The sequence below is a fragment of the Rhinatrema bivittatum genome, chromosome 4 (assembly GCF_901001135.1).
Source record: "Rhinatrema bivittatum chromosome 4, aRhiBiv1.1, whole genome shotgun sequence".
In the NCBI taxonomy this organism is placed as follows: Eukaryota; Metazoa; Chordata; class Amphibia; order Gymnophiona; family Rhinatrematidae; genus Rhinatrema; species Rhinatrema bivittatum.
In genome coordinates, this window is record NC_042618.1 from 19,359,475 (window position 1) to 19,385,317 (window position 25,843).

At 43.1% G+C, this 25,843-nt stretch overlaps 1 protein-coding gene across 1 annotated transcript in view; it reads right to left on the bottom strand.

Annotated features, from left to right (window-relative positions):
• RPS6KA5 (ribosomal protein S6 kinase A5) overlaps positions 1 to 20,519 on the bottom strand; it is a 277,526-nt gene extending 257,007 nt beyond the window's left edge. Inside the window, exon 1 of the mRNA XM_029597788.1 lies at positions 20,138 to 20,519. Coding sequence (XP_029453648.1) covers positions 20,138 to 20,195 — 58 coding nt within the window. The 5' untranslated portion in view covers positions 20,196 to 20,519. The remainder of the gene's footprint in view (positions 1 to 20,137) is intronic.
• Positions 20,520 to 25,843: the final 5,324 nt, after the last annotated feature.

The following is a 25,843-nucleotide window of genomic DNA, read 5'->3' on the forward strand; positions in this document are numbered from 1 at the left end:
GGAGGGGAGAGGACTGGGGCTGCCCCGGAGACCGGCACCCATTGACGCGGCCAGGGCAGGTGAGCGGGGGCTGGGGGAAAGTTTGCCGCCTACCCTTATCCCTGCCTCTAATGCAGGGGTAAGGGTAGGTGGTAATTTAGCAGGTTAAACGAGCGGCAAAACGGCAGGTTAAAAAAGCGATAGTCTGGGCACGCGTTACTGTATGAGAGGGGAATAGCTAATTCGATCGTTTACATCTAATATACATGTCGCGGGCGGAAGGGGTTACCCGGTGATTTAAAGAGGCGGTAAGAATGGGTTAAAGGGGATAGAGTATCGCGGGTTGGACTAACGCAGCCGAAAAGTGTGTAGAAAGCGGGTTAGGAGCAGGGTAACCGCGGCCGCACTTTACTGTATTGACCTGTGTAACAGCAACACATTAGTACAACTCCGTAATAATTCAAAACGGCAAAAAATGCATTCAGAGCCTAGAGCAAACCTGCCATACCATAACACACTAACTGCCAGACTCAATCGGTAATAATCCTACCTATAAGGCAACTTTTCTCTAGATCATCAAAATCTATCCTTTCCGATCATACTAGCAAAACCCCTTTCCACACATCTCCTGCTTGGCCTGCTGCAACCTCCTCCTCATAGGTCTCCTGATGAACCATCTTTCTCTTTTATTATCCATTCAAAACCTGTCTTCCAGGATCAGTACGATTGTTACCCCTCTTCTTACAGCTCTACATTGGCTTCCTACCTGCCTCCACATTCAATGTACTCTTCTTCTCACCTACAAGTGATTCACTCTGCAGCTCCATGCTACCTCTCTACATATTCCTTCTTTTGACTTATACTCGGGCAAGTTGCTCTTATCTGTGTCCTTCTCCTGCACTGTTAATTCCAGACTATCACTGGACTTGCAACACACCTGGGATAGTATTCTTCAGCTGGTGCTTCTTGCTTCCTCTGGTTGTATTAATGTACCACTTAAAAACCCTACTCATATTGCTTTTAAATCCATGACTTCATGATCTTAGCTCTCTCATGTTTAAGTGTCATGCTTGTGTGTCTCAACTATATTGTATGCTCCATGGAGCAGGGACTCTTATGGATGTACTATATACAGCACAATATACACCTAGTAATGTTACAGATAGTATAAAACTATATAAAGGCTATAATGTTCCTATTTAGCTGGCTGCCAGGAGACACAATCAAAAACATTACAGAGAGGTTAATACAAATCAAGACAGACTAGTATCCCATACTGTTCATTATGTTGGCACAAATAAAAGATACTGAAACAACCTAATCAAAAATCACACCAACTGTTTCCTCCTATTGTTGCTTAACATCATATGCATAAACTTATTACTCTAATATATATATATATATATATATATATATATATATATATTTATTTTTTTTTAAATATTCTACTTTTTGGCACTTCAAAGAGGATTACATTTAGGTACTGTAGGTATTTCCCTATCCCCTCAGAGCTGACAATCTAATTTTGTACCTGAGGCAACAGAGGGTAAAGTGACTTGTTCAAGGACACAAGGAGTAACAGTGGGGATTTGAATCCTGGTTTCCCTGGTTTGTATCCTGCTGCTCTAACCACTAGGCTACTCCTCCACTCCCATATTATTATTTTTTTTTTAAGTTATATGCAAAATAATGCACTTATCTGGCTTGTAGCTCATCTATTGCTCCAAATGAAGACAATCAGTTTCACTTGAATCAACACACCTCAACACAGACCCGTGTTTCGAAAAAAGATCTGCTTCATAGGGATACCTCCATGTTCTCATAAATCCTAATGTACCAAAGTCTTTCTGTTGTATTTAATGAAGTCAGCATTTTTTCATATTTCTTTTTTCCATCATTCAGCATTTCTGCTTAACTGGCGCCAAAACTTCAACCTCAAAATGCTACTGCCATGCACCGTATGGAATGCATCATGAATGATTACATGGCTCTGAGTGAGACAGCATGGCAGACAGGGGCACAAATGGCATTCTTCTCAGTCCTTCTGATGACCGATAAAGAACAAGGCAGGGAAGGTTGCATCTGATAGATAAATACGTGACTGCATATGTGGCGTTGATAACAGCATTTCAGCTTCCTGAATCATATGATGTGACACTGCAAGGAGACAAGGGTCCCCCACCTGTCAAAGAAGGTGAGAATTGTCTTCCAGAACAGACTGGGGGCCTTTAAACTAGGATCATTGGCGCTGGGTGACCAAAGCCTCTTGGTAACCATTGGCATAACAAAAGAAAAAAAGCTAACAAAATGCAACATCTGGAAATCTATGTAGACAAATGTTCATAGTGAGGGTAATAAAGTCACAGACCTGGAGGCCCTCACGTACATGACCTAAACAATAGCAGTCACAGAAATATATATACTGAGAACCACAACTAGATGTAGTTATAAGCAGGCTATAATTTATTCAGGGAGAACAAGGAAATAAAAAAAAGAGGAAGACGTGATACTTTAAATTAAAAATATTAAATTCCAGGATAAAAAATGGCATTTTTGTTTATTCTAGATAGGGGAAATGAAATTCCCATACTGGTATGATTTACAGACCACCCACATAAATAGAAAAAATGGACAAAGATTCAATTGAAGACATCTGTAAAACTGCAATGAAAGAGAAGTGCTTTTGGTAGGAGATTTTAATCTGCCAGATGCCATCACAGCTGCAGGATGCCCTACAAGGAGTTACAGGACCCATGTGTGGAAGAAAGGGGGCACGATACAGGACCTGGTACTTTCAAAAGGGGATGACGTAATAGAAGTCACGGTGTGCAATCACCAGTGATCAGAGCAAAGGCGGCGGCGGCTCATACAAATGCTAGAGTCCTGGACATTAGACAAACACATTCCAATAAGATGGGATGGGGTGGGAAAAGAGAGAAGTACAGAAAGTGGGCAAAAATAAAAAAAGTGAGCACCAATTTGTTAAAAAAGTAAAGAAAGGTAAGCAGAGGAAAAAAGCCACTAAGGTTCACAAGAGAGAGGGATGAAAAGTTTAGCATTCAAAGACTAGAAGCGACAAGAGAAGGAGGAAGACAGGCAGCAATATTTGGAAAAGCTAAGAAGAGCTGGGAAAATGGCCAGAAGAGAAAAGCAAACAGAAGAGAAAATAGCTAATTTCAGTAAAGCGTGGTGACATCTATATTCTGTTTTTAATGATAGGAGGAGAAACAAAAAGGGATAGTAAGACAGAGGGGGAGAAATCTAGAGGCTGCCATAAAGAAAGCAGATTTACCGAATGGTTCTGTTCAGGATTCCCACAAGAGAATGGAGGGAGTCCACAAACAACTGACAGAAGTAAGAATGAAGGCGAGCACAAACACTGCGGAAATTTCAGAAGAGAAAGTTCGCCTGGAGCTGGCAAGACTGATGGTGAATAGACCTATCGGGCCCTAGGGTATTTGAGGAGCTCAGGAAAGTTCTGGCAGCGCTGCTGTCTGATCTTTGGAGTCAGATACGGTGCTAAGGACTGGAGACGGGCTGACGTGGTCTCCTCTTCACAAAAGGGGAAGTAAAGAGATGGATGCAAACTACAGGCCGGTTAGTTCACCATTGATGATGGGAAAATTAATGTAATCAACGATAAAACACAGGTTAGTTCATTATATGGCTTCAACCAGGGATAGGTCTTTGTCAAACAAATGTAAACTACTTCTTTGACTGGGTGATCAAGGAGTTAGATTAGGTAAGAGCATTTAGATTTCACAAAGCCTTTGGCATAGTTCTGCATAAGTGACTTATAAAACGTAATTTGCGACCTAGGTGTGGGTGTAAAAGTGACTGGGTTAGAAACTGGTTGGGAGGATGGCAACATAAAAATAGTGGTAAATAGAATTCAGGCTAAGGAACGTGGCGATTAGCAGCAGAGTACCACAGGGATCAATCCCGAGTACGGTTCTGTTCAAAATCTATGGAAGTGATATTGCTGAGTGGCCTCTAGGATACCTGTGTCTTTTTTGCAGATGACACTAAAATCTGCAATTGAGTGAACAACCCCAGAAGGCACAAAAAAAAAAAAAAAAAAAGAGAAGCAATTTATGGAAACCTGGGGAATGAACTGAAGGGGAAAGGCTGAAGACTCGGAAACAATCTAAGGAAAATTTTTTTTTTTTCACAGAAAGGATGGTGGATTCATAGAACAGTCCCCACCTGGGGGTGATGGAGATTAAAAAAAGAAAAAAAAGTGTCAAGACTTCAAAAAAAGCAAGCACAGGGGATCTCTGGGTAGATGGGAAAAACATTTAAAAGGTCAAGGATCATTAAGGTCTGCAGTAAGTGGGCAGCAAGATAGAAATGGAGACCACTTATGGCCTTTATCTGCTGACATGTTCTCCATTTCTATTTTCTTGACAGCCCTGTCCATTGGAAAGGGAGGAAAGGATTCTGGATAACACTGGCCATTTTTATTGGATGTCTCCTCATGGGAGTTTTCCAGTGACAGAGCTACAATAAGAGTACCGGGATAGCGAAAAGGAACATTTCTCCTCAACCTCTGTTTAATGACATAACAGGAAGTGTCCCTTCCCCCCAAAAAAATGAGTTATGCTGTCTGTTTGTTGGTAGAAGAACCATTTTGCAATACTGAAAAGTCCCTCTTTTCCCACCACTGACTCACAGCCTGTCGGAGTTTTTGCAAAGGTGCAGGCCAACAGAAGTTAAGTATTTAGGAAGATTTAGAATCTTAGCTGACTTTGAAGAATCCTCTTTATCCGAGACATTAAGGGTGATTCATCTTTCCTTTTTGCCGCACTTCTTTTGCTTCTCTCTGGTCTGGCTTTTCGTCCTCGCCTCCTTTAACTGGAAGTATTACAGCTGTACTGTCAGATTACATGTTATATGTATCTATGGGTTTTTTCTGCCGTGGTAACATCTTTGTAATTTACTCTTGTGCTTCAAATTTACTTTTCATTGGCACTGTACATAAGAAATGCCCTGCTGAGCCCAGCATCCTATCTCTGACAGTGGCCAATGCAGGTCACAAGTAGCTGGGAGATCCCATAAAAGTGTAGACCCATTTCTTGTGACTCACTCCCAGGGATGTGTGGTGGCTTTGCCCAATCTACCCTGCTTATATGGGTTTATAGACCTTCCCTCCCCTTTTAAACCTTGCCTATGCTAGATATTTCCCCAGTGTGTTTTAAATCTGCTGTTAGTTTCATGGAGTATCTCCTAGTCTTATTATCTGAAAAGATAAATAAACCTCCCTGATTTAACTGTTCCACCCCACCCATGATTTTATAGACTTCTATCATAGCCCCTTCTCAGCCACTTCTTCTCCAAGCCAAAAAGCCCCAACCTGTTTGGCCTTTCTTCATAAGGGAACCATGCCAGCACTTCTCATTTTTGTTGCCTTTCTATACCGGTTCTAGTTCTGCGATATCATTTTGAGATGGGGGCAACCAAAATGGCACTTGGCCAATTGTTTCTTATAGAAAGAAATTCCAATAAGAAGATGCATTTAAAATGCTAAATAAATCAGCAGCCATCGAGAGGAAGTTTTTCACAACGATTTACACAAGTAGAAACCATCCTACCCACATTAATCGGCTGTCTGAAACTGTCCTGCCTCAATGTGGCTAAAACGTTTGCATGCTCTTCCACAACACACGTGCTTTTAGCCACACTGAAAAAAAAGAGCATTCCCCGAGGTGTTTGGGGGTCAGGGAGGAAAAGCATGCACATTTCATTGTTTTTTCAAATCTTCCTGCGTACTTTTCCAGCAAATTTCTAGTGCAAATGACTGTGCAGACTTCATACCTACAGCAAGTTTCAACGTCACAGTACATACAGTTTACCTTGGTGCAAAGCCCACAAGTAAAAAACATGCGGACAGTCTGAAAAATCGCCCCCTTAAAATGTTTTAATACCAAGAGGTTTTGGGAACATAGGTTACACAGAATAAGAAATGAAACATGAAAGTAAATTACACCACACCAATCATTTTCCACAGCTCCTGAAAACAAACCCAAAAGAATGTGTGAGTAGATAAATCGGCAAAGCCCTTCTAATCTGCACAATTCACCCGATACTGTATTTGATCCCCAATTTTACTCTTGCTTCCCAAGAGCCAATGATCTTCCTATGCATGCCCCAAGTTTTATTTTATTCAGGCAATATTTCAGACCAGCATTTCAATAAGGGGTTACATTCAGCATCCTTTTCTGTGTGAAATCCTCTCATGTGAACAAAGTCTATTACCCTATAACCACAAATCATGACTACTACTTCTATAATTTCCTTTCCAATGAAAGAAAAATGGCTCTAATTTAAAACATAGTAACACTGTAATATAGAAACAACGGCAGAAAAAAAAGCAAGTTTGCTTACCGTAAACGGTGTTTCCGTAAATAGCAGGATGAATTAGCCATGCTGTCATGGGATCTGTCAATCAGGTCCAGGAGGTGGAGTTTGTCAAAGCAGAGATTAGAGCTTTACTCTCTGCGACTGTGCGTGTGTTCCCGTGCAGGAAAGTAACAGAATCTCCTCAGTCTGTGATTAAGCTGTATTGTAGTCGAAGACTTGGTGACTGCCAGGGAGGAGGGTGGGTCAGCATGGCTAATTCATCCTGCTATCTATGGAAACACCATTTACGGTAAGCAAACTTGCTTTTTCCCCGTTGATAGCTAGGCTGAATTATGGGAGTCCCAAGCTCCTGATCACATTGTTTATGATATATATATTTCTACGTGATCCCTGACAGTGTGGCGGTCACCGTGGACAGGAGGATCGAGATCGCAGTATTGCTTGCCCTATCTTCGCATCAGTGGCTGCTTGTTGATCAAGGCAGTAGTGAGATGTGAAGGTATGGAGCGATGACCATGTTGCTGCCTTGCAAATGTCTATGGGTTGCACATTCTTGATGATGATGGAGTTGTGGCTTATTTGTTAAGGGTAGTAACTGCCACACCAGCAAGTTACCCTCATGTACTAATTTTTGTTTCTATCCTCTAGCGTTTAGGGATCAATAGTGCTTATACCATGCCCCTTTGAAATCTTTCAAAGTTTTTGTCTTCACCACCTCCTCCGGAAGGGCATTCCAGGTATCCAGCACTCTCTCCGTGAAGAAGTATTTCCTGATATCGGCTCCGAGTAGTCATCCCTGGGGTTTCATTTCGTGACCTCTAGTTCTACCGATTTCTTTCCAAACAGAAAAGGCTTTTCGATTGTGCATCATTAAAACCTTTCAGGTATCTGAAGGTCTGTTGCACATCTCCCCTGCATCTCCTCTCCTCCAAGGTATACATATTTAGGTCCTTTAACCTTCTCCAGTGCAACTATATATCTTTTTTGAAATGAGACGACCAGAATTGCATACAGTATTCAAGGTGCAGTCTCATCACAGAGCAATATAGAGGCATTATGACATTTTCTATTTTATTCACCATTCCCTTCCTAATAATTACTAACAATCTGTTTGCTTTGTTGACTGCTGCAGCACACTGAGCCAACGATTTCAATGTGTTATCCACTATGATGTCTAGATCTCTTTCTTGGGTGGTAGCTTCTAATATGGAACCTGACATCATGTAACTACAGCATGGGTTATTTTTCCTATATGCATCACCTTGCACTTGTTCACATTAAATTTCATCTACCGTTTGGACACCCAATCTTCCAGTCTCACAACCCGCATGTGATTTAACTACTCTGAATAAATTTGATAACCTCACTCATCGTATTCCTTTCCAGATCATTTATATATAATATTGAAAAGCACCAGTCCAAGTACAGATCCATGAGGCACTCCGCTGTTTACCCTTTTCCACTGAGATAATTTACCATTTAATCCTACTCTCTGTTTCCTGCCTTTTAACCAATTTGTAATCCATGAAAGGACATCACCTCCTATCCCATGACTTTTTTACTTTTCTTAAAATCTTCTCATGAGGGACTTTGTCAAACTCCTTCTGAAAATCCACATCTACTGGTTCACCTTTGTCCACAAGTTTATTCACCCCTTCAAAAAAAACAAACAACCACTTAGATTTATGAGGCAAGACTTGCCTTGTGTAAATCCATGCTGTGTCCCATTAAACCATGTCTAACCATTAAACTATCTAAATGTTCTGTGATTTTATTCTTTATAACAATTTCCACGATTTTTTCCAGCAGTGAAGTCAGGCTTACCGGTCTATGATTTCCCAGATCACTCCTGTAGCCATTTTTAAGTATTGGGGTTACATGGGCCAGTCTTCAAGTAAATGGACAATTTTAATGATAGGTTACAAATTTTTACTAATAGATGTAAAATTTCATTTTTTAGATCTTTTAGAATCCCAGTTTGTCAATCTGGCCTACATCTTCATGATTCACTGTGATTTGGTTCAGTTCATCCAAAACATCCCCCTTGAAAATCATCTCTGGAACATTATCTCCCCAACATCCTCAATAGAAAACACAGAAGCAACAAATTCATTTAGCCTTTCTGCTATGGCCTTATCTACCCTAAGTGCTCCTTTAACCACTTGATCACCAGTCTATGCTCCACCAAGAACCTGGGCCTAAAGCGTTCCCAGGAACAGCCTACTCATAGCTGCAGCACCGGTCCAAGCATATGCACCATCTGCTGGAGACAGAGAAATACTGAAGAGCTAAAGGCAGCACCAGACCTTTTGTAAGGGGAGTGAATTTTCCCTATGTCTCCTTTCTACCTCCCCCATGGCTGTCCCTGCTGTCTGAATCCTTCCCCTCTCCCAATCCCTTAAACTCACTCACTGCTATCTGGACAATGACAGCACTTGCAATTAGTTACTCAGAACGTTCTCCCTCCTCCCCCGTAGTATCCCACTGTAGCAGTAAGACAGCTTCTCCCCCACAACTGCACCGGATCCCTTAACTCAAACACTCACTGCTGCTAGGAGGTAGACAATGAACTTGCGGTCACTCAGGTGTGTCCTCCCTCCTCCTCCGCGGAGTCCCAGGGGTGCATTTTGACCATGTGGTTCTAAGTGCACCAATCAGACTCTGGCTTAGGAGGGAGGATGTGCCTGCGCAACTTCAAGTCCTATTGCTGTTCTGATAGCAGCAAGCAGGTGAGTTAAGGATTAGGGAGGGGTGCAGAGGATAAGCTGCCTCAATGCAACACCATGGAGGAGGAGGGAGGATGTGCCTTAGCAACTGCAAGTGCAGTGGTTGTCCTCATAGCAGCAGGTGAGTTAAGGGATCGGGAGTAGGAGCATGGAAACGATTCAATCATGCATCTTGAATTATGGTACCGGCCTTAATGTGGACTGACCCGTGGATAAGATGACCATGACTAAGAACTGATTTTTGGGGTAAAATATTTTGACTTAGACACGGGTATATATGGTAATCCACTTGTCTGGACTGGTCTGACATGGACAATGAGGAAGTTACTTTTATTATGCTGAGTTTCCACTCTCAGATTTCTTTTGCATTTAATTTTGGTTATTTCTTTCCTTAGAATTATGCATGTGCGGGGGGGGGGACGGGGGGGACGTATGCTATCGCTAGCTGTAGTCCGACTTTCACCAAAGTGGCGTTACTTCAAGGATTTTTTCAGAAGTGGAAGCGGTCCCCCACTTGGATTTTCTGCTCAGTCTAAGCCGGACACCGCACGCCCGAAAATACCATCGGAGGCACACAGGTGGCAACGAGCAGGCAAAAATGGTTCTCGCCTCTGTCGCAGATCCCACAAGCACCCTCTCTATGGGAGGAGGATACGATCATTCGCATCGAGGGAAGTCTTATGGACATGGCTCTTATATGAAGGATGACTGTTTTCGGGTTCCACAGATGGACACAGTGCTGAGTTTTACTTTATAGGCGGTGGTTGGGGAATGGGGGGGGGGGGTACACATCCCCCCCCCCTTTGAGAGACACCACTGCGGTGGTGGATATGATATGATGGGGAGGGAAGGTGGGATGCCACAGGATGAGCAGAGGTCACATTGCTAGATTGGTAACTGATATATTGGTCCAAATACACTATGAGCCAAGGTTTCAGTTTTACTATCTGATAACATTCTTAAAAACATGGTGCAAACATATTTAACTAGATTGAAACTTGTAAACTGTTGTGATGGCAAAACCGAACGACGGTATATAAAAAACTAAATAAATAAATAGGATGGGTGTCTACATGTTCTCCTAATGGCTACTATTAAGTTTGTTTCGTTAAATGTTAAAGGTTTAAACTCTCCTTATAAAAGGAGAGTGATGTTTAAGGAATTGCTCTCTCTGAAAGCCTCGATCACCTTTATTCAGGAAACACACCTGCGTAAAAGAGATGAAAGACTATTGTTCTCTCCTCACTTTAGCCATATTATTCTTGCAGCTAATTCCCCAAGTTGGGATTTTTATCTCTAGGGATTTGAGGGTTCAAACTGACTCAGTGCTTAGAGATAATAAGGGAAGGTACTTGTTTGTACATTTGCGCATTCAAAATGAGCTATTTGTATTAGGGAACATCTACTGTCCCCAATGTGCTTCAGAGAGAGCTCTTTCAGGAATTAGACAATTTATAGTTAAATTCCAAAAACGGGAAAGTAATAATGGGAGGTGACTAATTTAGTACATAATCCTCTGCTGGGTTGTTCAAAACGCAGTCAGCATCACTCCCCCTTAGACAGGAAAGCACTACATAACCTACTCTCCCGGTGGAATCTGGTGGATGTTTGGAGAGACAAATACTATACAGAGCAGGACTATACTTTCCATTCTATACCCCATGATGTTTACTCAAGAATTGATTTCTCTCTCATTGACCAATCCCTGGCTGATGGGCCGATACAGTACAGTGCGCTCCACCGGAGCACACTGTTAGCCCGGGTTTGGCACGCTAGCTTTACCCCTTATTCAGTAAGGGGTAATAGCGCATTGAAACCGCGCGGCCAACCCCTCCAAAACTAATAGCGCCCGCAACATGCAAATGCATGTTGATGGCCCTATTAGTTATTCCTGCGCGATCCAGAAAGCAAAATGTGCAGCAAAGCATAGAAAGAAGGCATGGTGGGAGATGGGAAAATTGGGGACAGATTCTGGATGGCGAGGAAATTATATAATTTAATGGAGGTTTCACCGTGCACAGCAACCACTTTGCTGGTATGGAGATCCTGGCGCACACACATTGTGGGTCATCAAAGCTATACATTTGCCACAGCAATTGGACAGTGTGAAGCATTTCCAGCAGGTAGGGAGGGTAAGTCCTTTCGGAAATGGGCAGAGAATATGTACCATCGGACAGGTCTGGCAAGGACAGTCTGTAATACCTTTTGAAGTGCTTAAGGAAAAATTTTGTTTGATGCATACAGACTACTTTGCCTACCTTCAGTTGAGGCACTTTCTTCTCACTAAACAAGAACAGAAAGATCTCTGTAAGGGGAAACCACTGTTCAAAGGTATGTGTGATAATGTCCTCATCCACCTAAAATGGATCTATTATATGGAAAACTGACTGCCCTAAAGAACGATAAGATGCTCCAATTTGAAGATGCCTGGCAACCTTATTGGGACTGGCAAGATACCAAAGCACACGAATCTCATTTAATTTGGGAAATTGACGTTTAAACTCAAGGAATGATGGAGTGATTTGGACATAACACTCATGCTAATTGTGTTACGAGTGGACTTGCATATAATAATATGAATGGAGTTACCTAATTCTCTTTGTGGTGGGGAGGGGGGACGTTGGGAAGGTACTGACATTGTAAGATCGATAGACTATATACAGCAGCTTTAATTGGTGCTCTCTATTTGACCTATGATAATTGGTAATCTGAGAATGTTATATATGGAGGCTATTTAATATCATATGTTGATCTTCTATTGTTATATTGTATTATGCTCAGTATGAATAAAAACTGTTATTTACAAAAAAAGAACTATGCATGTCCTCACAGTCAAAAAGCATAACACAGCTAATTAGAAGTGTCACAGCAGCATCTTCTTCAGTTCTGTTTACAGACTTAGCTGGCATCAAGTGAAGAAATCTTAAGACCAAGCTCAGTTCTCTTGTTTCAAAGGAAGTTCCTAAAACTCTTCCTTGTTACTAATGCAATTTAAGTTCTGCTTTCATGCAAATATTTCCTCTTTGTACCAGCTAACTACAGTGGTACAAAAGTTCTGTTACTTACATTTTCACTTCTAGAATCCAGCCATATTTGCTCATCTCAAAAAAAAAAAATATATACATATATAAGAGCGAGTCAAGCAAAGTGGATCAGGTATTTTAGCTGGCAAATGTAATATTTTACATTGCCTGAAGGCTGACTCGTCTTCCTATGTAAATTTCAAATCCCACTTTGTTCTTAAGCTTGAAAAATTGTCCATGCTTGTCTCCAAATCAGCTTGAGCTCTGTTGTAAGAAGGGATTGGAGTAAGAGTCTGATCCATGCTGGTTACTGCTGACATGAACAGTAAAGTTAAACCTTTCAAGAAAAACAGCTTCACAATGTTGTAAATTCTACTGAATCCTGACTCCAGTTAGGAATACTGAAAGTAAACAGACTGTAAAATCAGCTTCTTAGCCTCTAGCCATTCTCTGCAAAAGCAGAATTCTGGTCTAAGCATATCAACACAATGTCCCAACATGCTCCTTCCATAGAAACAAATCCTATACTGCAAATTGTAATAACATTTTATAAAAAGAAAAAATAATTTAACTGATTGGAAAGATTGTTAGTACAATCATCTTGACCTTATTTTGCCAACCTACAAGTTTAAAATAAGGAAGTCACCACAAATACATTGGTGCGTTGATTTTTGATCTAAGGTTTACATTTGACTTATTTATAACAAACAGAATCAGAAAAATGCTTTACCAATAGCTAGGTGGGTGCCCTCAGCTGTATTTAAAGCAGTACTGAAAATGTCAGTCTTTAAAAAGACAATTTTCTAACCCAGGATAAGCCACAAACCAGTCATGTTTCAGGATATTCCTAATACATATACATGAGATTTGCACGCACGCTGCCTCCATTGTATGCAAAATCTCTCATGCATATGTATTAGGGATATCCTAGAAACCAGTTTGCAGCTCTTGAGGACAGAACTGCCTACCTCTATTCTACCCCACCAGCTGTTGAGATATAGGGCCTCATTAAGTTATATAATCTAGAAATGGAAGTTGAGAAAAAAACAGGAAAATAAAAATAGGCCACCCAGAAAGTAAAACATGTCCACACCTTGGCTTGTGAGAGAACTAATTGGAATATGTTTATCAAATTAAATAAAAACACCATCAAGCCTAACAATGTAGTTTACAGCAGAAACTTATATACACAGATTTGGCTCATCATATAAAAGGTATGCTAGGTTCTAAATTTTGTTTGGATTGCACCTGGAAAGTGATTGATAACTGGAATAATGATCTTGGTACTAGCTTAGATGAAGGTTATTGAACCAAAATATGGAAATCTACTCATAACATATCAATCCAGCTCAAGAGAGTGGAATAAATGGTCAGGATTTTACATAGAACTTATAAACCTCCCAATGTGATAGCTAAATATGATGCAGGGGCTTCTAACTTCTGTTGGCATGGATATGGAAGGAAGGAGTTATTTTTTCCTATGTGGTGGTCATGTAGGTTTGTTTCGGGTTTTTGTTTTTGGTTTTTTTTTTTTGGTGGGGGGGATGTCAAAAGGGAAATGTCTAGGATAACAAGATTTTTGCTGGCTATTTCATCTGTTTTGGGGCACTGGGATGATATTAATATTCCTGCTAGACATGAGAATCTGATCTCTCAGTTGCTATTAGCAGCTTGTTTACCATTGCTTTGAACTGGAATTTCCCCTAGAATTATGCGCTGGCTGAGTCAAATTAAGCTGTCTCATAACATAACATAAGCCATACTGGGTCAGTATCCTGTTTCCAACAGTGGCCAATCCAAGTCACAAGTACCCAAACATTAGATAAATCACAAGCTATTATTGCTTGTTAATTGCCTTAATATCAGGTTATGGATATTTTCTCTAGGAACTTATCCCAACCTTTTTTAAACCCAGTTACACTAACTGCCATAACCACATCCTCTGGCAATGAATTTCAGAGCTTAACTATGCGCTCAGTGAAAAAGAATTTTCTTCAATTTGCTTTAAATGAGCTACTTGCTAACTTCATGGAGTGCCCCCTGGTCCTTCTATTATCTGACAGAGTAAATAACTGATTTATATTAACTTGAACAAGTCCTTTCATGATTTTGTAGACTTCTATCATATCCCCCTCAGTCATCTCTTCTCCAAACTGAACAGCCCTAACTTCTTTAGCCTTTCTTCATAGGGCAGCCATTCCATGCCCCTTATTTTGGTCGCCCTTCTCTGCATATTCTCCATTGTTTGAAGGGAGAGGGTTTGAAATTTGGGCTCATTTGGGGTCTATGTCCTTTTATAGTATGGGATAATACTTTAATGTATCGCCAGGTTTCTCTGTCAATTTCTTTACAATGTAGAGGTATAACATTTTGTGGGATGTGTCCTGGAGAATATGCTCAAGAAAACAAACCGGTAGCCGATCCAAGGTGGCTGTAGGCAAGAATTTATTCAAGCATGCCCGACTCTGGCCGAGTTTCGCATAGTCAGCGAGCTCTCTTCTTCGAATGCCTTACTAATTTGGTATGCAATACCAATATTTTCAGAGCTCTGCTTCAAAACCAAAGAAATCCTTTGTGCTATTTCAACTTGATTTCACTTGCGATGTTTTAAGCCAACTGATGTGGCTTGTAAGCCCCTGAGGCAGCTCTCTGAGCGAAACTCGGCCAGAGTCGGGCATGCTTGAATAAATTGTTTACTCCAATCCATCTACTCGTTTCCATTGCCTGGAGAATATGCTTGTTGATAGTATTTGTGAAATGTCAAGGTGTTCATGTTTGTGATTTGGATAAAAAGTAAAAAAAAAAAAAAAGAAATATTAAGATAGATAGATTTAAAGCAGAACTAAGTTCCAACATGCCATCACATTTGACTCGGAGGTTAATAAATATGTGAGCAAAATAATCTAAAAAGTTATCCAAAACACTGAGGAATTAGGGATGTGTATTCGTTTGCAACAAAATAGGTAAAGATGATATTTCCTATTTTGTTGCAGTTCGGGGGGGACCGATGAAACGATAGAAAAACCCACGAAATTGTGTGGTTTTATCGTTTTTGGGGAAGAGAAAGGGCACATTAAAAAAAAAACCAAAACCCAAACCCACCCTAACCCTTCAAATTTAGTTACAACCCCCCCACTCTCTTGACCCCCCCAAAAACACTTGCCAAAAGTCCCTGGTGGCCCAGATGGTCCCGGGAGCAATCTCCCCCTCTCAGGCCATCGGCTGCCACTAATCAAAATGGCGCCGATGGCCCTTACCATGTAACAGGGGCTATCTGTGCCATTGGTTGGCCCCGTCACATGGTAGGAGCAATGGATGGCCCACGCCATTTTTTAAGATGGCGCCAGCCATCCATTGCTCCTACCATGTGACAGGGCCAGCCAATGGCACAGATAGCCCCTGTCACATGGTAAAGGCAAAGGGGCACTGGCACCATTTTGATTACTGGCAGCCCGAGAGCAGGAGATCGCTCCTGGGACCCCCGCTGGACAACCAGGGACTTCGCCAAGTTTTTGTTTTTTTTTTGGGGGGGGGGGGGTGTCGGGAGTTTGTAATTAATTACATTTGAAGGGTTGGGCTGGGTTTTGGTTTTGGGGGGCAACCGAAATAAAATTGGCCCGAACTGCGGGAAAACGAAATTTCCTGTGGCGGGCCGATAACGAAGGCCGAACCAAAAGGTTTGGCCGAATCACATCTCTACTGAGGAATACTTATTGTACCCTAAGGTTTTTTATTACTATTTGTTTTTATATCATGTAATGGGAGATACATCCCATTATGATAGCTACAAGGGAATGGAATACAGACGAGGACAGAGTTAGATAGAAGTTCAGCCGGGGAAGTGGAGGACTACAATTCCCAGAAGGCAAAGGGGCTGAAGGGAGAGGAAGTTTTGCCAGACCAGGAACCAGACAAGACTTGTGGGAGTGGCAGGAGGAGGAAGAAACTCATACCTAAGAACAGCAGTAAGCCCTGGTGGACTGTTTGGGGTATAGTAGGAAAATATTAAGGTATCTGATTTTGTTTGGAATATGTTCTCTTCAGCTTTTGAACTTTCCTTCTAAAGGGGAGGAAGCAATCTGCTTCAGCTCTGAAGAGCCACCTGAGCTGGGGAAAGAAATGGCACTGCCGGGCTTCAGGGATCTGCACGCAAGGGCTGGAGCTGAATTTTGTTTTGGAGGGACTGTTGGGCCAGGACAGAGTCTGGCGTTAGGGCCAGAGTTTAAAAGCCTTTCTAGCGTGGGCTGTGGCGCCAAGACAGGCACAGCTGGAGGGCACGAGCATGAAGAAGCATTGTCCCAGGGAGGGCCGGACTCTTGGACCTGTGTTTAAGGCCACGGTGTAGGCAGCAGGCGGAACCTGGCTGGACTTTGTTTCCGGGACCAGTTCTGCTTATAACTCGAATGCAGGTGGACTCACCTTTGTTTAAAGTCATAGTCAGACATCGGGAGACGCTGGGATACTGCAGCGAGGAAGCTACAACAGTGGCACACCACCCCGTGAGCAGTTACAATCAATTAGAAGTCAACAGAACTAGAATATAGCATGTTTGGACATGTTAACTAATAATGGGAGCATGACCAAGTGCATGGACATTATCAGATTAAACACTTACACTATAAGTTAGATATGTCAATCAAAAGGTCTGATTTTAAAACCCGCACTTGCGTAAAACTATGCACGTGGCTGGGCCTTGCTTGCGCCGCACGCATTTTAGAATGTGCCCCGCCACGTGCATAACCCCTGGTATAAAAAGAAGTGCCGGGCCTTTCAAAAGGGGCAGGCCAGAGGCATGGTCTGGGCGGGGCCAGCAACATTAGGCCGTGACCCAGGGAAGCATGTGCCAGCAGCCAGCCAGCACACAAGATACTTCTGCTTCAGAGGAGCAGTAAGTATTGAAACAAAAAAAAAATGGGGCAGATAGGTAGGGATTAGGAGTCAGGGTGCAGAAGGAAAAGGGGAGGAAGGTTAGGTAGGGAAGTTCCCTCCCAGTCCACTCCTTAATTGGAGCGGATTGGGAAGAAACTGGGAAAAAGGTTGATCGCGTCTCTGCGCGTAATTTACATAATTTCCACCTCTTTGCATGGAAGGTCCACCCGACACGGATGTTATATCTTCATGCGCACTGGATTTTTTTATAACACGTGCATGCCGATGTGCGCCGGGAACTGCGTGCACATGGACACGTGTGGGTCGTAAAATTGACCCTTTAATGAACAAGATACTAATGCTATTAGAAAATGAAATTATAACAAAAGCAAGCACTGAGGTAAATGTGATTTTTTTTAAATTTAAGTGTCCGTCTTCAACACCTTGATTTTTCACTGCCTTAAAATGAATAGGCAAAGGCAGTCCAGCGAGCAGAACTTATCAGTCCGTTTCCAAAGTGTCAGGAGAGCAGCAAGAAACACCACAATTGGCCCAGTGACATCCTTCTTAGAGAAATATCTGGAGCCAAGTGTTATGCCTGTCATTGCCTTCACCACCATTTGTAAAGTAACTGCTGATAAGAACAAGAAAATGCAGACAACACAGAAAAAGCACACATTGAAGCTCATCTCCTTGTTCTTTTGAAAGCAAGGAGGGTCCAGCTTAGACAGCAGACACACTAACACATCACACCAGCAGCAAGATTAATCAGGCTCCCATTGCAATTTAATCCCTGCAAACTCTAGCCACAGATTGGCCAGCAGAAACAAAGCATCTTCCAATCATAATTCCTCCACATAAGGACCTGAAGCATCTTTTCTAACATGTCTTCTTTCATATTAAGTCACTGTTTAAACTGTAGCTAAGACTAGTATAATGGAAACATAATTAAGCCTCCATCATATGACGTTTTACAGAATAATCTTGACATTCATATACTGAATAATTCATTTCAGAAATATTAGTCCAGTTTCCATTTACTTATTATTTAAAAGAACAAGAATACCCACACACACAAAAAAGCAGCTTCAAGAACACTACCCCATCCGGTATAAAAGTGAGTACTGCACTGGGGATAAAAACTTGTCTTTTGAAGACTCAGAAAATGTGAAGTGTTTTAGTACTTAAAAGCAGAAAAACAATCCCGTGTCATGAACTTTCTGGGGAGCTTCTAACCTAAAAGATGGAGCAGACCAGGAATATTATTTGATCAGTCAAACACTGCCCAAAAATAAAAAGTACATTTCAACACTTCCTAACATTTACTCTTTTAGACTTGCCTAATGACTATAACTCTACACTGTTAGTCCATGTCACTAATCATCTCTATGAACAATGAAAGAGAAAGATAACAAGCACTGGGGCTAGCAAGTGACAGTATAGACTCCACATTTATGTGAACAGATCTTTGGTTTATTAATTTCAAATCATATACTTAATCTATTTTTGTGCTTTGCAAAATGATCATTTCAGAAATATATGCTTTAGTGGAATTAACCAATAAACACGATACTTTTGATGCAATTCCAAAATTGCTCTCTGTTTCAATAGTAAGAGGTGATGGGGAATTGGATTAACCAAAGAGGGCTCTGATTTTTACGGTCTGGGAAACTAAGTATGGGGGTAACCTGCACAGCATAGTATATACTACCATAAGTTTGCTGGGCAGACTGAATGGAGCATTTGGTCCTTTTCTGCTGTCATTTCTATGACAGAAAGCCCCCCATGGGAAACTTCCCCCATTCTATTCCTTCACTGGTTAAGTTCTGCAAGTTGACATGGCAAATATTCTGTGTGCCATAGCTCACTTACATTAACTTTGCAACTCGCCTTGAGCTACAAATGAAAAGCAGTGAGTTAAATCTAAATAAAATCAATCCAATTCAAAATCGGAAAGCGTCCCTATATAGAATACAGGAGAGAAAAAGAGGTGTACACTTTTTAGGTTGCCTACCTTAATGGTAGCCAAATTTCCTGATCTTGAGATCTTTATCTATGAAATATTTTGGGGGTTTTAAAATTCTGCATATACAGTATATATCGTTCTAAGCAAAAAAAATTGAGAACAAATAGCAATGAAGACGGCTTCCTTATTTATATGGTTCTGTTTCTTCTGCATGATACTATTATTTATCTAATCTAATCTTATCTTATGGTAAAAATGCTGTAGGCAGTTTGAGAAACAAGGCATCCACTGAGTAAGCACGGAAGCATGGAGCTGCAGAAACAGCAATGTCTGGGCAAATAACACCGGAGTACAGATTTCTTTAAAATCTCAAATAGGTTTTGCACACTAAGGATAAAATATATTTTATCTCCAGAACGGTCAGAGTAAAATTCACGCAGGTATTTCAAGAGGGGGTGTGGGTGTGTGTGTGTGAGAAAACCACAAGGCAATATTATGACCAACTGCATTTATTTAGATTAAGAAACAGCCCAGATTATTCTCTTAGCACATGTAAGACTATAATGGCTGTAGCAAATATCCCTCTCATGTTATAGTGCCCGGGGAAAATACCGAAGAAGTGCGATTAGAAGTTGCAGACCTACAACTTTTGGGAAGTCAAAATAATTCGATGCTTCCAGCACGGGATCCGCCTGGATCAGCAAAATAACTCAACATTTCGACAGCAAATCAGAAGGGTTTCGGGTGCTTAGTGCTTGCATTCGCCCTATTCAGAGGAATTGTTTACATATTTTGGAAACAGAATTAAAAAAAAAAAAAAAAAAAGCAGCCTCGGGAAGGAGGAGCGGCGAAAGGTTGGAAGATGTGCAGAGCCCGTTCCCCGCACAGGACGTCCGTCTGACAGGCCTGTCAGTTAGCAGATGAGCAGAGGGGAGGACCGGCGCTTGTCACACAAAACCCCACTAGCGGCTCGGGGAGAAAACAAAACACAGACAAATACAATCACCAACCCCCCCCCCCCCCCCCCATGGCAGCAAGAGAAAATGAAAACCCTTGGCAAAAATGGGAGGTGGGAAGAGCAGCAGCAGCAGCAGCAGCAGCACCACCCCCCCCCCCCCCGCGCCGAGGGGAGGGAAGAGCCGAGTGGAAAACATCCACCCGCGGCGCGGGAACGAACGGCGGCAGGGGCAGAGCCGGGGGACGTCGGCACTCACCGTTCCTGAGCTCGTGCTTCACAGTGAGCAGGTCACCTTCGCGGCGAGGACCCTCCATGTTTGTGCCCCCCCCCCCACTCCCTCACCCACCCTTCCTCGCGCTGCTGCCCCTCTCGTGCTATTCTTCGTAGTAACAGTACGAGGAGGAGGAGGAATAGTAGTAGTGGCTGGGCTGTGAGTGGCTGCCTTCACCGACTGCTCCACAGGCACAAAACCCGCCCTCCCAGCATGGAAATCACATCCCGCGAAACTTCCACCCGCCGGGCCCGGAGTCGCATCGCAGTACGAACGACGGAGACCGCTTCGTTCCCTGCGGTTTTACGTTTCTCCTTTTTTTTCCAGCCCCCTATTCCGCTCAAGAACCTCCGTTCCAGCACGCCACTCGACGACTAATTACCATACAGTGCAACCAAACCGCAAAGCCCCACCCCGCTCCCCGACTTTGTCATTCTCATTGGCCAGCTGAATAAATTCCGTAAACAAAGTGCATGGGGGGGCGGCCAAAGAAGGGAGTGGGAGGAGTCCGGGTCCTTGACTGCTTGCGGCTGCTCTCTGCGTCTGCGCAGAAAATGAAACCTTTAGGACCCTGGAGTGAATTCGGGCCTCGTGCTAACTGTACTCAAAAAAAGGTTCCACCCCCTCCTGTTTGTATCTTAACTGCAGCTTTTCTAGAGCTCCGCCCTGCAGCTCTGCGATTGGGTGCCTACTACCGCCAGAAAGAATTTGATTGGAGCCTTAGATTGGGCGGCCTGTTGCTTGATCTTGGCCGTAGAAGACCCTGGCCACTTGTTAAAACAAATGTTGAAAAGTCCGTTGTAGAGCCAATTGGAATTCTGACAAATGCTGTCATGGAACCAATGTAGCCAAAGTCCACGAAAAAATATTCGGGCCTTAAAATGTTATTACTAATGTATTTATTTATTTAGAGATTCTTATATACCGCGGTACGTATAGATATACATCACCTCGGTTTACAGTAAACAATAAATTAGCAACAGGCTTTACTTACAACAGGTTATACAGGAAGTAAACAAATAACAGCAACAGGGTTTACATAAATAACGGGTTTCAGGAGTACATACTATAACTCCTTTAACTATAAAACCAATGCATATTCTATTTCAACAACGAAGCAGGGGAGAAAAAATGCCATTAACCTGTTAAAGGCCTGATCCAGTGTCAAGTTAATGTCAAGTCACAGATATTGCACATAGGGAGAGAAGGAGAAAATGGAGAACAGAGAAATTAGCAGATTGAAACAACCATGGGGAGTGAACAGGGAGCTGGTGAAAAATTAAACAGGAAAACTACATTTCAGATTAGTCAATGATCATTGAGTGAAGGCTTGTTCAAACAACCAGGTTTTGAGGTTTTGTTTGAAAGTTTTATGGCAGGATTCGAGACGCAAGTCCAAGGGCATATTGTTCCAGATGTTGATACCAGCTATGGAGAAAGAACGGTCTCTTGTGGACACGTGTTTGATGTGTTTGAGTGGATGAGAGGCTAGTTTAGCTTGGTGGATATTTCTAATTGGTCTATTAGATGTGCGGAATATAAACTGATCAGAAAACCATTGCATCTCTTGGTTGTGTATTGATTTATGGATGAGTGAGAGTACTTTAAAAGTAGTCCTGTAAGCTACGGGAAGCCAATGTAGGAACATGAGAGCTGGAGTGATGTGTTCGTGTCGGTGAGTATTGGTAAGTAAACGAGCAGCAGCGTTTTGCAGCATCTGCAATGGTTGAATTGTGTTTTTCGGGAGACCTAGAAGTAATGCGTTACAGTAGTCTAGTTTCGGCAGTATTGTGGCTTGTAACACTGTCCAGAAGTCCTGAGCATTTAAGAGGGGTTTAATTCTTTTTAGCGTAGTAAATGTAGTAAAGTGATCCTGTAAACCTGGGTGGGCGCCCATGAACAACTGCTGCTTTACTCCCTAGCTATTGGTGTGCTGGAAAAGAGCTCCTATGGCCTGCCCTCAAGATCTCCTCCTGCCTGCGACAGGAGACAGCCAGCCCATCAGGGAAGTCTATGGGATCGGGAGGGGCAGGGCTGCTTGGGAAGCGGGAGATGTGTGGACATCACAGTCAATTCCACGAGGATCTGCAGAACCTGGAAAAACTAAGAGAGACGCAGAACCATGAATGTTATTAGAGAAGTTGCTCTAGGTTTAATGTCAGATGAGGGCCAGTGTGTGTAAGTTAGAAGCAGGAGAGCCTGGCACTCTGGGCGAGTGGCTGGGACTCTTGAGATGTCTCTGCACTTAGCAGGGAAACTTGTGTTAGGGGACATCCTCGTGAAGAAACTGAGTGGGTTAGCCAATGCTCCTCCTCTGGCATGGACTGCATGTATGCTGTGGAGCAGCAACTACCGTCTGGCTCAAGCTAGCGTCCCCATGGCTGCAAAAGGAGGAAGTGAATTGCCTCTTCTTTTGGGGAACACTAAGACCTAAAACTGTGAGTAAACGGATTCTGCCTGTTGTGCCACTGCTGTTTGAAAAGTGTGTACAAAATAAAGTTGTTGGACCCTTCCTTTGTTACATGCTGCCACGGAACCCATAGCTTCAGTATGAAGGAGAGAGGAACCCAAATGTGCAACAGTATGCAAACTGATAAAAAAATGTGCTCAATCAAAAGTGCACCCAGCATACCACAGGACATGTGCTAAAATTAGTACATTATCCTCCCCTTGAGGTTATTGTTACATTTTGGTTTTTCACTTCCAGGTCATAACAAAAAAGGAAGCCTCCACCTGCTACCCCCCTCCAAAAAAATTCCTAATGACGAGTAGCAGGAGGAAGACAGCCTTACATCTTATTGGCCAAACATGCAGTGTTGCTTTGGCGCTGTTCATTTGAACCTCAAACTTTGAACCATTGGTATGGCACATGGTGCCAAAGCAATGCTTAGTGTCCAGACAGTATGATGTAAGGTTGTGTCCTGCCAGCTCAGCATTAAGAATTTTGGGGACTCTTTTTATCCAGTTGGGATACCTGGAAACTATCTGGGTTTGACCCAGAGTCTCCAAAATGTCAGTGAAATCTGAGTCTGCGGAGACACTTAGAAAATTTCCATGTGCTGTGGTTGCCCCACAATGGGCTACAGGGCACAGGCCAGAAAGAGGCCAAGAAAGCCTGCACTGCTGAAGGAAACAGCGGTGGAAGTGGCAGTGATGGCTATATAGCTGGGGCAGCAGCTTCAAAGGTGGCATTGAGAAGGGGGAGAGTACTGGGATTGGGCCTGGGGAAGGAGGAACGTGGAGAGTACTGGGATTGGGCCTGGGGAAGGAGGAAAGTGGAGAGTCCTGGAGTCAGGGAGGGATTGGGTAGGGAAGAGAGTGTGTGAGTGTCTGGAGGTGGGGTAGAGGAAAGATAATTAGCATATAACCCCACACCCCCTACTAATCTCATGGTGACCACAGCTCTACAACTTCCCAAGTATGCCAGTCTTGGTAGACAGAACGGGACTTTTTCAATACATAAATGTTGCTGTAGGCAAGACCAAGGATATGATCTCCTTCCGTAATAACCTGGTAGTGCACCAAATCAGCGTGCTAGCAATTTACTATAGGCCTCTGACCTAAGCTAAATTTCAGGGCCTAAGAACAACATTTTTTCCTATTAGACACAAAAATGGGAGAAAACCTTTTGTATATGGGCCCCTTAAAGTACTAAAAGATGGCTTTAAATGTAACTTCTGCTCTGGAAGCCTGTGTACTTAGCACACTAATGACTAATTAGGTCATTTATGTGCTGTGTAATCTATTTAGCATAGGCCGGAGTTAACATTTAATGTACTGGCTTATTAGCTAAACACACTCTGAAAAGTCAGAGGTCTTTACACATAGCAGGCAGTAGGAGATTACTAGTTACATTTTGCTTTTTGGCACTTCAAAGCAGATTACATTCAGGTACTGTAGGCATTTCCCTGTCCCCACAGGGCTGACAATCTAATTTTGTACCTGAGGCGATGGAGGGTAAAGTGACTTGCCCAAGGTCACAAGGAGTGACAGTGAGATTCGAACCCTGGTTTCCCTGGTTTGTAGCCCACTGCTCTAATCACCAGGCTACTCCTCCACTCCAAATTAGTTCTTACCTGATAATTTCCTTGAATCCAGTCAGATCAGTCCACACAAATGGGTTATGTTGACTGATCAGCAGACAGAGGTCAACAAGTTTGCTGATGTCGCCCCTTATATGCATCTGTCCTGACCTCAACCTGCCAGTATTCTCTGTAACAAGCTAAGTGTGGGCATCTGGAATATCAGTCAATTAACATTATGCACATTTTTTTTAAACAATTAAACTACCATTCCTTTTCATCCTGCAGGTTAGTCAATATAGGATAGCAGGCAAAGGGCCTGGTTGATGGGCTCCCAGGACAACAGGCATAGGGCCTGATTTGCCACTGGAAATCAGCATGTCTGCTTGAATGAGACAATGTGAGTATGTTTTACCTGGGCTATCGGACCCATTTAGCTTTGGGAGCCACCTTCAGGTAAAGGTAGCTATGCTCAGTAATTGGAGAAACAAGTTCATAGCTAGGAGAAAGTCCTTTGAGGGGCTTTTACTAACAGGCAGGCAAAGCCAATTAAGAGTTGCAGAAGCGCTAATGAGTAGGCTGTGCAGCTGACTGTGGTTGACTGATTACCTCCCTGGAACTCTATTAACCCCCTGGGCTGGGCTCAGATGTACAGCTGCAGATTGTAATCCTGGAACCTGGGTGTAAAATCCAAGTTCCAGTGCCTTTTCTTACTCCAGCTCCTGGCCAAGTTCTAGTTTTTAGAAGGTCCCGTACCTTGTTCCAAAAATAAATTCTCTTAGTGTTAGGATTTGTAAGTATGAGGGCCCTGAGCTGAGGTGAGAGATGGTACCGCCCACAGGGAGAAGCCCTGTGAGCCTCACCGTCGAGAGGCGAGGTCTCAGTTGACGTCAGACACAGCTATAGGTTAAAGTCTTTATTAAGAAGAGAGAACACTGCCAGTGGAACGGGGAGTGCAGGAGAAAGTTTCAGAGATTGTGCGGTGGGGCATACCCAAAGGGATTACCTCTGTGGTGAAGATATGGCAATGGTCAGCAGAGCGGGGTACACCAACGAGGCTCCTCAGTAGAGATGATACGGTAGTGGTCCGCAGCGGGGGGTACACCGATGAGGATTCCTCACTAGAGAAGGTACGGTAGAAGTCCGCAGAGCAGAGGTACTCACAGTAGCGAAGGTTCCAAGAGGAATCACGGGGCAGGCAGCAGTCCAAGGCGTTAGGCCCTCCGAGGAGCGGATAGCCAGAGACGAGAAAAGGGCCTCCGAGGTGCGGGTACCCAAAGCATCTCACGCCGAAGAGGCAGCAGTAGGAACGGAAGTCCATAGTGAGCGAAGCGAATTCAGCAATGATGGAACTCGTTGCCAAATCGTTGATAGGTAGGGCCAGCCGGCTTAAATATCCTGGTGGAATGACGTCATCCAGAGGGGACACCCCCCCCCCCCCGAGGTTCCCGCCATGACGTGCTTAAGACTAGCCCATGCGCGAGCATGCCTAAGGGATTCCGAAGGCAAGATGGCGGTCGTCAGCGTCCATGCTGTCCAGGGAGGCCTGGGAGTGGTAATCAGGCCGGCGATAGCTGGCGGAGGCCACAAGTCTTCCCAAAGGAGTTAATGCTGTGTAAAAAGAGGTAAGGAAGAGCGGTCACAGCTGTCTGCGACCAATGGGTGTAAC